At 43.0% G+C, this 15,099-nt stretch overlaps 1 protein-coding gene across 1 annotated transcript in view; it reads right to left on the reverse strand.

The window, feature by feature from the left end:
• Positions 1 to 15,099, reverse strand: part of CARD14 (caspase recruitment domain family member 14) — a 91,673-nt gene that overhangs the window by 56,304 nt on the left and 20,270 nt on the right. The window contains exons 6-8 of the mRNA XM_075846669.1: positions 13,715 to 13,840; positions 7,910 to 8,062; positions 331 to 465 (exon numbers count right to left, since the gene is read on the reverse strand). Of these exons, the coding sequence (XP_075702784.1) occupies positions 331 to 465; positions 7,910 to 8,062; positions 13,715 to 13,840 (414 nt within the window). The remainder of the gene's footprint in view (positions 1 to 330; positions 466 to 7,909; positions 8,063 to 13,714; positions 13,841 to 15,099) is intronic.

Raw genomic sequence — 15,099 nt, forward strand, 5'->3', positions numbered from 1 at the left:
TGATTTCTGTAAATATGATCTCCTGATGCTGCAAATTCAACAAATTACAATTTCAGTTCTCTTTACAACCTTTAAAATGTTTTGATCTCTGTTGTGCATAATAATGTGAAACCGTGCATTTTGAGTTTTTTACTTAAAAAAAAAAATCTTATCATTAGGAGATTTGTTCAATAAAATTTGCATTATACTCCAACTGTTGATGGCTTGAAGATTATACTGACTGTCATTTGCATCGACTATTTAGGAAAATCAGCGAAAAATAAAATTTGCATAATAATTTGGAACGCAGTGTTATATACATTATCTACATTTTAAAATGATTTAACAAACCTCAAACATGCTGCAAGAGGACCTCTTGTCATTATCATCAGAAGGACAAATTGCATCCATGCGCACAAGTCTTTGATGTTGAGACTGCTGACAGCTGGGCATTTGCTCTGTGTCTTCTTGAAAGTCTTTTCTCATCTGCCCGAAAAAAACAGAGAGAGATCATCAGTGAAGTTAAAGAGGCTCTGTCACCAGATTTTGCAACCCCTATCTGCTATTGCAGCAGATAGGCGCTGCAATATAGATTACAGTAACGTTTTTATTTTAAAAAAACGAGCATTTTTGGCCAAGTTATGACCATTTTTGTAGTTATGCAAATGAGGCTTGCAAAAGTCCAAGTGGGTGTGTTTAAAAGTACAAGTCCAAGTGGGTGTGTATTATGTGCGTACATCGGGGCGTTTTTAATACTTTCACTAGCTGGGCGCTCTGATGAGAAGTAACATCCTCTTCTCTTCAGAACGCCCAGCTTGTGACAGTGCAGATCTGTGACGTCACTCACAGGTCCTGCATCGTGACGGCCACATCGGCACCAGAGGCTACAGCTGATTCTGCAGCAGCATCAGCGTTTGCAGGTAAGTCGATCTTACCTGCAAACGCTGATGCTGCTGCAGAATCAGCTGTAGCCTCTGGTGCCGATGTGGCCGTCACGATGCAGGACCTGTGAGTGACGTCACAGATCTGCACTGTCACAAGCTGGGCGTTCTGAAGAGAAGAGGATGTTACTTCTCTTCACAGCGCCCAGCTAGTAAAAGTATTAAAAACGCCCCGATGTACGCACCTAATACACGCCCACTTGGACTTTTACTTTTAAACACACCCACTTGGACTTTTGCAAGCCTCATTTGCATAATTACAAAAATGGTCATAACTTGGCCAAAAATGCTCGTTTTTTAAAAATAAAAACGTTACTGTAATCTACATTGCAGCGCCTATCTGCTGCAATAGCAGATAGGGGTTGCAAAATCTGGTGACAGAGCCTCTTTAAATCTTATAATTCAATTCTGGACTTTCTACAGCTTGCTGTGGTTCAGGGATTAAATTCAACTTTTCAAAAAGTTTATTGTAAAATAATTCTATTCTAAATTTATTGACACTTTACCATTTCAGCTAATGATCATACTAAGGGTAGGAACACACACGGCGTGTTCTGGGCAGATACGCTGTGTCAAGCTTCGCAGCATATCCGATCTGAACACAGGGAATGCCGTGTGAAAAATCACACCACATTGTTGTATGTTTTTCCGGCGGAATTTCCGCTGCGTAAAGCAGAGCCGGAAAAACGACTTCCTTACTAACTCCCTTTTCTCTGCTCGCAGTTCGGCCTCCTGGGATGATTTTTCAGGTCATGTGACCGCTGCAGCCTGTGATTGGCTGCAGCAGTCACATGGGATGAAACGTCATCCCAGGAGATTATTAAACATCTTTGCTGCGTCCCCCTGCTTTTCAAGCCATCGACCCCCGGACAGTTGCACCACCCGCCCGGGGCAGCGCCATATTTAAAGTGCCTCCTCCTGGCCTCATTTGCCAGGATTTGTTTATTCTACCTGTATATCAGTAGCTGGACTTCTCTGTTTGATTTGACTCTGATTATCTTTAGATTGTCTCCGATCCGGCAGATTAACACCCCCAGATGCTGCGCTCAATAGAGATTACAGCATCTGTGGGGGTTTTACCTGACCGGCATCCCAGCGATGCGATCGCTGGGGTGCTAATGGTTGGCATGGCAACCGTAGGCCTAACAACGGCCTCCGTGCCTGCCTTGTAGGGAAGTGTATGACTGACCGCTCTAATACACTGCACTATGTAAGTAGTGCAGTGTATTAGAATAGTGTATTTAGAGTGTATTTTTGCCATACTTCTGTGTATGGCACTTTCTACTGGGGGTACTGTGACTGGCACTATCTGCAGGAGGCTGTCATGTCCGTGGCTGCGGGCCGTCAGGTTCACTCTTCCCCCTGACGGCTGCAGCCATGGGTCGGCGAGCGCTAGCCCCAGTGTCCTCCTCAGACGCCAGCGCTCACTTCCACTCACCTCGGCCGGATCCTGTAGGGTGCGCACGCACGCTTGTGCCCGCTCTTAAAGGGGCAGCTTGCGCACCGGATATTAATGAACTATTCGCCCATGGGTGCCCTGGACTATAAGAGGGGTTCAGCTCCTTGCTTCTATGCCTGAGCATTGTTGTTGTACCCTAAGTTTGTCTACGCAATAGTCTCCTAGTGTGTTCCTGTTCCCTGTATCCTGTGCTATCCTGGTCGTGTGCCGTGCTGAGCCAGAGTCATGCTATGCTGTATACCACGCCTGTCCTGCTTCACCACGCCTGACGTCTGCCTGCTGCCTAGTCCCAGCAGAGGCTGCCTTGCTACTGTCCGAGCTGCCACAGGTACCCTATACGAAGTATAGACTTTAACCTGCGCCCTGTTGGCCAGCTGCCATATCGCCAAGGCGGTACGGCCCAGTGGGTCCACGAACCCTACGTGACAGAGGCACTATGAGTGGCACTGTATACAGGGGGCACTGTAAGTGTCACTATGTATAGCTAGCACTGTGTATGGCACTATATACAGGGGGTACTGTCTGTGGCACCATAGACAGGAGGCACTGTGAGTGCCACTATATGCAGGGGGCACTGTGTGTCGCACCATTTACAGAAGGCCCTATGTGGGGCACTGTGAGTGGCACTGTCTACAGGGTACACTGTTAGTGGCACTGTCTATAGGGCGCACTGTGTGATCGTATATTCAGGGGCACAGCATGTGGTTCTTTTGGGACACTGTGTGGGATCATCTACAGAGAGCACTGTATGAGGCACTATCTACAGGGGCACAGTAAATGACTGTATATTTGGGGGCACAGCATGTGTGGTGCTTTATTTCACAGTGTTTGACACGATTGTGTTTAGGTACACAGTGTGTGGTGGCATACATTCAGGGGCACAGTGTATAGTGCTATTCTATTGGCACCGTAAGGATTTTGCGTTCGTTTAAATGTGCGGAAATGTTAAAAAAGTGAGGAGCCGAAGATATCTGGGCAGCAAATGGTCGGAAGAAGTCATCATCGAGGTCTGGAGCGGATGGAGAAGAAAATAGAATAAGAACGACTCTAATATGTCACCTGTGAGTCACTGAATGTAAATGTTTATTCTCCCTTTGACTGATTAGTATTGTAGTCACTGTACGATCTGCAGCGAGATGGAGTGGTATCATTCTTTTTTGTGAAACAGCAACTTTAGACATACCCTTACCATGGTTCAAGCCAAAGTGGAATATGTGGTTTCACATCGTACAAACGTATCTGGCAGGGGTTACCTGACTTATCTTATGACCTCTGTACTGAACTGTATTTGTGCTGGTGCTGAATTTATTTACTGGGTTTGTTTCTGGTGTTGTATTTATGTACTGAGATTGATTCTGATAATGTATATATGTACTGGGTTTTGTACTGGTGCTGTATATATGTACTGAGCTTGGTTGTGGTGCTGTATAGATGTACTGATCTTGGTTCTGTGCTGCATATATGTACTGAGCTTGGTTGTGGTGCTGTATATATGTACTCATCTTGGTTCTGTTGCTATATATATGTACTAAGCTTGGTTCTGGTGCTGTATTTATGGACTGATCTTGGTTCTGGTACTGTATTTATGGACTGATCTTGCTTCTGGTACTGTATTTATGGACTGAGTTTGTTTCTGGGACTGTATTTATGTTATGAGCTTGGTACTGGTGCTATATTTGTGCAGTAAACTTAGTTCTAGTGCTGTATTTATGTTCTGCAGCAACTAAGGTGGGGAGTATGATATTATGCGGTAGTTGTGGTGTGTATTATAAGGTTCTACCTCCGCTAAGGTGTGAAACATATTATTTTGTATTGATCTTGTAACATATTTATTTGTAATGATGCAGTCTATTATTAGTGTTCTCAGCATTATTTGATGCTGAAGGGGGGGCAGTTGCAGTGCTTTTTTGATGTTCGCCCTGTTGACCAAATTCCATAAAAACTGCCCTGGTGCTGCCTAATATGAGTGGATGCTAGACCTGACAGCTGATTGATCCAGCTTCTCAGTACTCTAGCAAGATGACCAGATCGATCGACTGCCCAGCTTGGAAGAGACTGAGACATGTTCCTTCCTTATTCCTTTTATTTTTGATGGGTTTTAGGAGACAAGTTTCTTCACTGCCTTAACCTATAGGCGAGTGTATCATTTTTATTGAAGAGTTTGCTTCTCCAGTTTGCAGATGACTTACACACAAATGCTGTGCAGAAAATCAGCTGCCTCTTCCAAAACTTCTATAGTTAATTTATTTCCCAGCAGAGGACAGCGACAACCTCAAATGTGGACAACCGCAGACTGCCAGTTCAAAAATGTTTAAATTTATTTGTTCTCTAAGGGTAAGGCCACACGGAGCAGTAAACTCCTAGCGTCGTACATAACTATGATGCTAGGAGCCCGGCTCCCTGCAGTGTGTTCAGTCCGGGACTTGCGGCCGAAATACGGTCTGTCCTTTACGGACGTAACATGCTTGTGTGAACCCAGCCTTAAGGAGACAATTAAACCTCACTAAGGCAGGACACACACACGCAGTGAAGACAGCTGACCAAAAAAGTAGGTTTTTTTTCTTTTATACTCCTGCTGCAAAAATGATTTATCCCCCAAAGAGAACATCACTAATGCGGGCACATGGAGCGACCTCAGCAGACACTGTGTGACTCCAATCCCTTGTCTCTACCACAGTTAAGACCAATCCTGAGCTATCAAGCTAACCTAACAGCTTAGGTAGTTTAAGTTTAATACCTTCGGGATAAAGCCATTTTTTGCTTTTTCGTTTTTCACCCCCCCCCCCCCCGCCTTCCAGGAGCTATAACTTTTTATTTTTCAGTCAATAGAGTGGTGTGAAGGCTTATTTTTTTGCATGAGGAGTTGTAGTTTATATTGGCACTATTTAAAGTACCATATAATGTAGTGGGAAACTGAAAAAAAAAACATTTGTGGAATTGGAAAAAAACTGTGATTCCTCCTTTTTTTTTGTGTTTAGTTTTTACGGTTTTCACTGTGTGGTGAAAACTATAGCTTCACTTTATTCTGCGGTTTAATACGATTACGGTGATACCAATTTTATATATTTTTTTCTATTTTACTACTGTTACAAAGAAAAAAACTATTTGTTTAAAGAAAGTTTTGTTTCACCACAATAACTTTTTTATTTTTTCATCGATTGAGCGGTGTGAGGACTTATTTTTTTGCGGGACGAGCTGAAGTTTTTATTGGTACCATTTTTTTAGCATACAATTTTTTGATCACTTTTTCTAAAACAAATTTGTGAGCTAGGGTGACGGCGTTCACCGTGTGAGTTAAATAATGTTCTATTGTAATAGTTTGGACTTACGGATGCAGCGATGCTAATTTTGTTTATTTTTTACATTACTGTAGCGGAAAAATGGGGAAACGTAATTATTTTTTTAACTACTGAAAAATTTATTAAACTTATTTTTACACTTGTTATAGTCCCCCTAAGGATTTGAACCAGCGATTGCTGGATCGCTGGTACAATACACTGCAATACTAATGTATTGCTGTTTATGGTCATTTTTACAGGCTTCAGTTTACACTTCACTTAAATTTTTTTTTAAGTCCCATTATGGGACTTCATAATGCACTCTTCTGATCACTGATATAATATTTTGGTATACTCAGTAGTTTAAAACTGACAGGCGGTTTATTAGGCCATCTCTTGGCACAGCCTAATAGGCAAATAGTCATGGCAGACCTGGGAGCCCAATGGTTTCCGTAGTTTTCACGGAATGAATAGCGCGGTCGTCTACGGTATTGATTCCATCAAAATGACGGAACCCTTGCACAATGGTGACAAAGGAAAAGCATTTGCACCGGATACGTCACCATTGAAATCCATGGTGATCCAAACGGAAACCTATGGTTTCCATTTGTTTCAGTTTGTATTCTGTTCATGAGTTCCCCTGACGGAAAGCTCCGACGGAACCCATGAACAGACTCCCGACGGAGATGTGAACGTAGCCTAAGGGGTTAAATGGCTGGTATAAAAGTTTTCTCCAATCCCGGCCGTTCTAGCAGGAGCCTGGCTGTGACTGGGTTTCCACGGTGATTCACACCACCACAGCGCTTTTGCCCAGACAATCACCATCACATACATGCACGCAAGAATGCGGTAAGAGGTCCCTTCCTGTGACGTGCATGTACATGATAATGAAGGAAGAGGGTTAAAATATTTGCACGTAGTTGCATGGTTTTTAAAAATTAGAAACATACTGACTTTTATTAAATTTGCACTAGTGTGTGTGACCTAGGAAAATTAGTTTGTGAGACCCTTTGGGCATAAAGACTATGAATGGTGACAGCGCTGTGAATATTTTGGTGCTATATACGCAACGAAAACAATTAAAACCTAAAAAATACTGGATAGAACTTTTAAATTGTACAGGGCGTCTTCTTTAAGGAAATATATTGGGTTTAAGTATAAAGAAGGTACTATGAACACCAATAGGAGTGATTTTCCAAGAATAATATTTATTTATTTTTGCCAGTATCAGTGCAAAAAATCCTTGTCCTTACACAGGCACTGTAGTATGCTGGATTCTGCGATATTGCGTCATGTATGGCCTCCTGTAGCGGCCAGCCCCATACATAGTGCCATCTTGCAGAATCCAGCATACTACAGTGTGTTACACCCGCGGTCAGCCGTGCTCTCCTGTGTCCTGTAGGGTGCGCGCGCGCTCACTCCAGGCCTTAAAGGGCCAGCACACGCACCTGTCTAAAGTCTCCCAATCAACCCAGTAACACCCTGGACTTTAAAAAGGGCTCTGCCCTGCCTCTCCTTGCCTGAGCATTGTTTTTTTTTCCTGTGTTCATCTATGCAAATGGTCCCTTAGTTGTATCCTGCTTCCAGTGTTCCCGTATCATGCTTCCCGTATCCAGTATCCTGTTGCTGTTTGTTCCTGAGCCTAAGCCTATTGTTGGTGTCGTGTGTGCCTCATCTGCCACGTCTGTTGGCATCGGCCACGTCTGGTGTAATTTGCCATGTCCAGTGTTATCTGCTACGCAACGCATCATCTGTGCCTGCTTCACCAGATATCTGCTACTCCGAGTACTTGCCTGATTTTCTACCCAGGTACCCAGAGACTGTTAGTGACTGTTGTTTGGCCAGCTGCTTCTCCGCTAAGGCAGAGTGGCCTAGTGGGTCCACATACCCCACAACCGTGACACAGTGCCTGAGGAAGGTCAAGGACTTGACCGAAATGTTGCACTGATACTGGCAAAAATAAATTAAAGAATGTCTTGGGAAATCACTCCCATTGGTGTGCATAGTACCTTCTTTATACAAATTGGGTTGGGCCACTACTCATTCACCCACCTGAAAACCTAGTGCTGTCTGAACCTCGACAAATATATTGGGTTTAAGGTTACATGCATGTAGACATAGATCAGACCTTAAACATGAACTTTCATGCCCATTTAATTATTTTATGCTAAATTACATTAAAGCTGCCATGGGTGGCATTCTGCATGTCAATTTATGGGAAAGTGAGTTTGTCTGACCAAATTTCATCTTACCATCCAGATCTGTACCTGTGCCTCCAAACATCGAATCTGCTGTTTGAGTTCTGAATTGCATTCAGTAAGATTCATAACTTGTTTTCTAAGTGAATCCTTCTCATTCAGTAATTGTGAAATCTCAGTTTGAACCATGTCTCTTGCTCTGTATGCCTGTGCAAAAAAACAGAGTGCATTAAAAAAAAGTCAGATTATTAGCCGTTTTAGAATTGATGAACAATTAGTAATACAATAGTGTGTAAAAGTCCTAAAATGCACAGTATTTGCATGTCCACCATGACAGCAATACAGCTGAAAAGGTGAAGATTTGTGAAAACGTGACTAATGTTTTAACAGACAGAAATATTGTTTATATTAACCAAACAATTTTCTATTTGCAAAAAACTGGGTCAAAAATATTAGGTTTTAAAAAGAAACTACAAGCTAGGCAATGTTAGGTTTTAGGCCCCATGCACACGACGTAATTTTCATCCGCAATTACGGATCCGTAATTGCGGATCAAAATACTGATCCATTAATTTCTATGGCCCATGGACACTTTCCCGTATATTTACGGGAAGGTTTTCAGACCATAGAAATGATGCGCAAAAAATAGGTCATGTCCTATTTTTTTAATTTACGGACAGTGCTCCGATACTTTATAATGGGAGTACGGCCCGGAAATGCAGGTTACAGTCCGCAGCTGTCCGTGCCTGTAATCACGGACCTTAAATACAGCTATGGCCTTACACTGGACTGAGTATTGTGTTTATGATAGGAAAGGCACAACAAAAGGGATGACAGGATTTACATCCCAACACTGCAGTACAGGAGCGTAACTAGAAAGGGCTGGGCCCCATGCAAAACTTTCTAAATGGGACCTCCTCTCCCAGATTGGTAAAAGTTAATGTGGCAGCAAGGTCTCTTATGGAGGAGAACTATATAGAGCAAACATGCCGGAGGTCTCACTCACCTTCCTTACCAAAGGTCCATGGAGAGCGCTGTAGTTGCAGGATAACCTTTGAGCATACCTCCCAACCGTCCCTGATTCAGAGACACAGTCTGTCCCGAGCGGCCGGTGGTTTATCCCAGACTCCCGGCGTCAACTGTATCTGCGTCCTCAGTACTCAGATACAGTTAAACCAAATGCTGAAGCAGGGAACCGTCCGCTCCCTGCTTCAGCATTAGTACAGAGGACTCTCCAGGAACAGCACTACTTTAAGCGCTGAGCCCAGGGAAGTCCATGATGTCACTGTGTATATATGGACAGTGACGTTAGTGGCTCCTCCTCTAGCAGAATCACCGACCAGAGCATTGGCGAAGCTATTGTTGGGGATTCCGCTCCCAGTGACGTCAGTTGATTCTCCTGGAGCGGAATTCCCTGTCAGAGCATTGCCAACGCTATGGCCGGGGATTCCACTCCTGGACGGAATCCCTGACGTCACTATCCATATATGGACATTGACGTCAGTGGCTCCATCTTGAGCTGGATCCCCGGCCATGGCATTGCCAATGCTCCTAGAGGGCGTCCCAATGGCTACAGTGGGTATCGCTATCTACAGGGGGTGGGGCGCTATTTTTCAGGGGTGTGTGGCACTATATACAGGGGACACTGGGACACTATCTACATGGGCACTGTGTGTGGCACTATCTACATGGGCACTGGCACCATGTGGGTACTGTCACTAGGGGCAACTAAGGGACCATTATACTGTGTGGGGGCAGCTAAGGGACCATTATACTGTATAGGGGCAGCTATGGGAGCATTATATTGTATGGGGAAGCTACAGGGGAATTATACTGTATGGGGCAGCTGTGGGAGCTTTATAGTGTATGGTGGTAGCTATGGGGGCATTTTATTGTATATGGGAATTTATAGGGGCATTATACTGTATAAGGCATCTGTGGGGGCATTATACAGTATGGGGCAGCTATGGGGAATTATACTGTATAAGAGTAGCTATGGGGGCAATCCACCACACGTTATACAAGAGTTTAATGGCTGGAGTATCAAATCTAATGCAAACACCATGCGCTAGGTGACAAAAAGTTTTGTAAATGGATTTAGGCAGATAGTGTTGGATGCACTATTGTGTTATGGTAGGGGAAAAAACAGTGATGCGCTGAAATTCAGGATAGACCAGTTTAAGCGACCTTCTAGTCCCACAACAACATTTAAAAAATATTGAGGCACTCACCGAATTTAGCAAAATCTTCTTTTATGCAACGTTCATGGTCTGTTAGATGTGGAACAAGCCTATGGTCGTTTCGTGTGGTGTCACGCTTTCTTAAGGCCCTTGAGAAAGCGTGACACCACTTGAAACGGCCATAGACTTGTTCCACATGTAACAGACCTAAATTGTTGTGAAGTAAGTTTTTGATAAATTCGGTGAGTGCCTCGATATTTTTTACCTTTTGAAGATTTAAGAATTTGTGCTGTTCTGGTCGATGAACACTCTTGTGGGCAGAACTACTACTTTGCACATTTAGTTAAAAAATTTTTGGGTGTATTTAAATACTGATTGCACAATGTCATTATAGCTATCTCTATGAAGAAGGAGTATGTGACACCCTGAAGTCCATTACTTTTAGAAGAATTAAAAATGTAAAAACAATTGGAACGAATAATATAAACTGAAGCCTTCTGTTTATTCTACTGGAGTCTGGTGAGCCGCCAAGTGAGGGATTTAGGACATTAGCTACACCTCCAAACTATGCCTAAACTTATTGTTGTGCCTAAATAATAGCGCAACCTGACCAGGTGAGGTCATTTTACCTACAATTCTGTGCCCCCTACCAAAAGTTTTTACCCTATGAGGCACTGTTCCACCTGTCCTTTTTTAGCTGGCTATATTTCATTCCAAAAGGTCCAGTCAGTCAGCCACTTTAAATGGCTGTATAAGTCAGCCCCCGATGACAGACATATGTTGTAGCCTGCAGACCAGGAGAAAGTCAATTCCAAGAGAACAGTAGGCCACAGTGGCGCAGGGGTGAGTACTACACTAGTCCGGGCCATCGGGCAGTGGAAAAATGTGTCACTCCATCCTAAACACCAGAAGCAGAGGCCATAGGCATTAGATCTGTCAGACCGCAGGCAGATGGGGGAGGTAGGTAGCAAGGAAAGCCAGCTGTGGGGTACCCACAAAAACGCCACATGGAGGCACCGGCATTGTGGCAGTGAGTGCTACAGATACGAAGTTGCTTGGGCATACATCTGCTTTGTCAGCCTGCGCTTATGCACACAACATCTAAACGCTGGCCTGGGCAAGGACTTTGTATGCACTGCGCCACACAATGTCCAGATGCTAGCCAGTATCAGGAATATGTGCCAGGCTTTGAAGGGCCTAATGTGGCAGGAGGGCTATGCACTATGGAGCCCGGTCGCAACTGTGAATCCTTTAGTTACGCTACTGCTGAATTGCTCTCTTTAGCAGTTATAATACTTGCCAGAAGTCATATGATATATAGTGCCTTGTGAAAGTATCCACCCCCCTCTTTGTTTTCCCTATTTTCTTGAATTAAAACCTTGAATTACACAACATGCCTGCCACTTTGAAGGTGCAAAATATTTTTTACAGTGACACAAACAATAATTAAGACAAAATACAGAAAACGTAATGTGCATACTGTAAGTATTCACCCCCTGAAAGTCAATACTTTGTGGAGCCGCCTTTTGCTGCAGCTTAGCACATCAGGACACTGGGATTTTTGTGCATTCTTCCAGGCAGAACTGCTCCAACTCCTTCAAGTTAGATGGGTTGCGCTGGTGTACAGCAGTGTTTACGTCATGCCACAGATTTTTAATTGGATTGGGGTCTGGGCTTTGACTCGGCCATTCCAAGACATTTAGATGTTTCCCTTTAAACCTCTCCAGTGTAGCTTTAGCAATATGTCTAAGTTCATTGTCCTGCTGGAAGGTGAACCTCCGTCCCAGTCTGAAATCTCTTGCAGATTGAAACAGGTTTCCTCAAGAATTTCCCTGTATTTACTGCCAATTATATTTCCTTCAATCTTGACCAGTTTTCTAGTCCCTGTTCAAGAAATGCATCCGCCACCACCATGCTTCATTGTCGGAATGTTGTTCCTCGGGTGATGGGAAGTGTTGGGTTTGCACCACACATACCATTTCCCAGGACAGTCAAAAAGTAACATTTTAGTCTCATCTGACTCAAGAACCTTCTTCTATGTGTTTGAAGAGTCTGCCACATGCTGTTGGCTTGTTTTCTTATGTTTTTCTTTATGCAATGGCCATTCTTTCATAAATCCCCAATCTGAGTGTATGGCTTATAGTGGTCCTATAGAGAGATACTTCCATCTCTGCTGTGGATTTTTGGAGCTCCTTCAGTGTTAACGTTGCTTACTTTGTGGAGTCTCCGATTAATGCCCTCCTTGCTCGTTCTGTAAGTTTTGTCAAGCGGTCTTCTTTTGTCAGATTTATAGTTGTGCCATATTCTTTCCATTCTTTTTTATAATGGAATTAATGGTGCTCCGAGGGATTTTCAAAGTTGGTGAATTTTTTTTATAGACCCTAACCCTGATCTATCCTCCTCCACAACTATGTCTCAGACCTATTAGTAGAGCTTCATGGTTTTCGTGTTGCTTGCTTAGTGGTGTTCCAGACTGAGAGGCCTTTCAGAATAGGTGTATTTATTCTGACATCTTGGGGCAGATAAGGGGGCACTTTAATTGCACACAGTGGGACCTTATTCTACTAATTATGTAATTATTTAAAGCGTAACTAAACGCTCAACAAACTTCTGACATGTCATAGCAATTGCTAAAACGAAGCTGCAGAAGTGCTCGTATGAGAGCTCAGCCGCTTAGTTTCTGATCGTCTTTTTCCGGAAATCAATGTATCGGAGTATGGGCTCAATAGAAATTCTAAATTCTAAACTAAGCGGCTGAGCTCTCACACGAGCACTTCTGCCGCTTCGTTTTAGCAATTGGTGGGGTCTCAGTGTTCAGACCCCCACCAATCAAAACTTCTGACATGTCACTATGACATATCAGAACTTTGTTGAACGTTTAGTTACCCTTTAAAGTTGTTGTCCCAAAATTTTTTATTGATGGCCTATCCTTGGGACAGGTAATCAATATCAGATTGGTGGGGATTTGGCTTCCGTCACCCCGCCGATCAGCTGATTTATGGGGCTGCAGGGTTCGTCGCCACAGCCTTTTGCTAGTTTACAGGCACAGCTCCGTACACATCCAGAGCGGCTGTGACTACGCTACTATTCAAGGTCCTATTCAAGTGAACGTAACTAAGCTGCAATCCCAGGCACAGTCGCTACTGATGTGTATGGTGCTGTGCCTGGTAAACACTGAAGAGGTCGCTGCAACGAACGCCGTGGCCCCTTTAGTGAGCTGATCAGCGGGGGTGACTTGAGTCGGACCCCCACTGATCTGATATTAATGATCAATCCTAAGGATAGGCCATCAATAAAAAAAAATGTCTAGGCAACCCTTATAAGTTAATTGATTTGACCTAGGAATTTAATAGTAAAGGGGATGAATACATTGCATTCACGTTTTGTTTTTATTTTAAACAAGATATTTTTTTTTTCATTCCTCTAACCGTTTTGAGTATTTTGACAGGTCCATTACATAAAATCCAATTTTAATCCAGGTTGTAATGCAACAAAACAGGAAAAACGCCAAAGGAGTGAATATTTTCACAAGACACTGTAAATCCTAATGGAGGTTCATTTTTCTTTGGTTTGGTCTATCAATTGATAATGCTCAAAAAATTGCCCGAATTCAGCCATGAATATGCCATCACTCATACAGCACACTTTTCTTAGACTCATTTGCTCTTAATTTGAGTACCTGGTCACGTTCTTTCTGGAGTTCTGAAACTTGATCATGGAAGGCTTCAGTTTTCTTCTTCAAGATGTCATAATTATCCTGCAAATGTTGACAGTCTTGAAGCATTGTCTCTTTCTCCTCTTTCCACTGAAAAAAAAATGCAATTTCCATATGACTTAGATACTACAAATAGGGAGTTACTTTTTTAACAGTATTATCAGAGAACTATCATGGTCTAGGTACCACATAAATTAAAAAAAACTTTGTCATTGGTCTACTATGTGAAAAAGTAAGGATACCCAATGTTTTTTTTCTATTTTTTAAAATTTGTGGACATATGGATCAATAATTGCTAATCATTCAAACAGTATATAAAGATAAAGGTTACGTAAAATAACAAAAATCATGAACAAATTGACTTTGCTACAAATTTAAAAAATTCACAGATATGTACGTACTTTTTTCACTGAAAGAAATTCTGCATATATTTAACAGTACAGTAACCCCTTAAGGAGGATTTATTACTTCCTCGGAAACCTTATGAAGTAACAGGAGAGCAAAATATAAAGCCTTTCTCAATTATATATAAAAAGGAAAACAAATGTAATTAATTTCTAATTTAGTCATAAAAGCTCTAGCCCTCAACAAAGAATGCATCAGTGAGGAGTCAAAGATTGGCTAGGGAACTTTGCAGTGGTGCGTGCTGGCCCCTTTAAGGCTGGGAACGAGCATACGTGCACCAATGCAAAGTTCCTGAGCCAATCCCTATACATCCTGAACTTTAAAAATGACTCTGCCCTTCCTCTCCTTGCCTGAGCGTTGTTGTGTCTGCCCATGTTAGTCATTGCAAATGGTCCCTTAGTTCTATCCTGTATCCAGTGTTCCCGTTTCCTGTATCCCGTATCCAATAATTGTTTGTTCCAGTGCGAAATCTAGAGTCGAGAGTGTCGTCTGTGCCAAGTGTCGTCTGTGCCAAGTGTCGTCTGTGCCAAATGTCGTCTGTGCCAAGTGTCGTCTGTGCCAAGTGTCTGCTTCTCCATTTGTTACTACTCCACGTGTCTGGACGCCAAGTGTCAGCCTTGCCGAGTGTTTGCCGGATCTTCTACCCAGGTACGGCGGAGCGGCCCAGTGGGTCCACATACACCATAGCTATGACAGAAAGCCTTCCCATTACTATGGCCTGGTCGATACTGCACTTTGATCTTGAACTTGCTAAGTCTAGCCATCCAATTCTGCTCTAATGCTTCCAGCCAGGTGGCATCGAGATGTATTAGGGGATTAATATTAGTACAGCAAACTCTGCTCCCAGTAAAATGTCTGCAGAGTTCTCTGTGATAGTCAATACCAATGTCAGCAATTCCAGACAAAATTAACTTTAGTTCTTGTTACAGGAGAATATTGTTCCC

The sequence above is a fragment of the Rhinoderma darwinii genome, chromosome 13, assembly GCF_050947455.1.
Source record: "Rhinoderma darwinii isolate aRhiDar2 chromosome 13, aRhiDar2.hap1, whole genome shotgun sequence".
In the NCBI taxonomy this organism is placed as follows: Eukaryota; Metazoa; Chordata; class Amphibia; order Anura; family Rhinodermatidae; genus Rhinoderma; species Rhinoderma darwinii.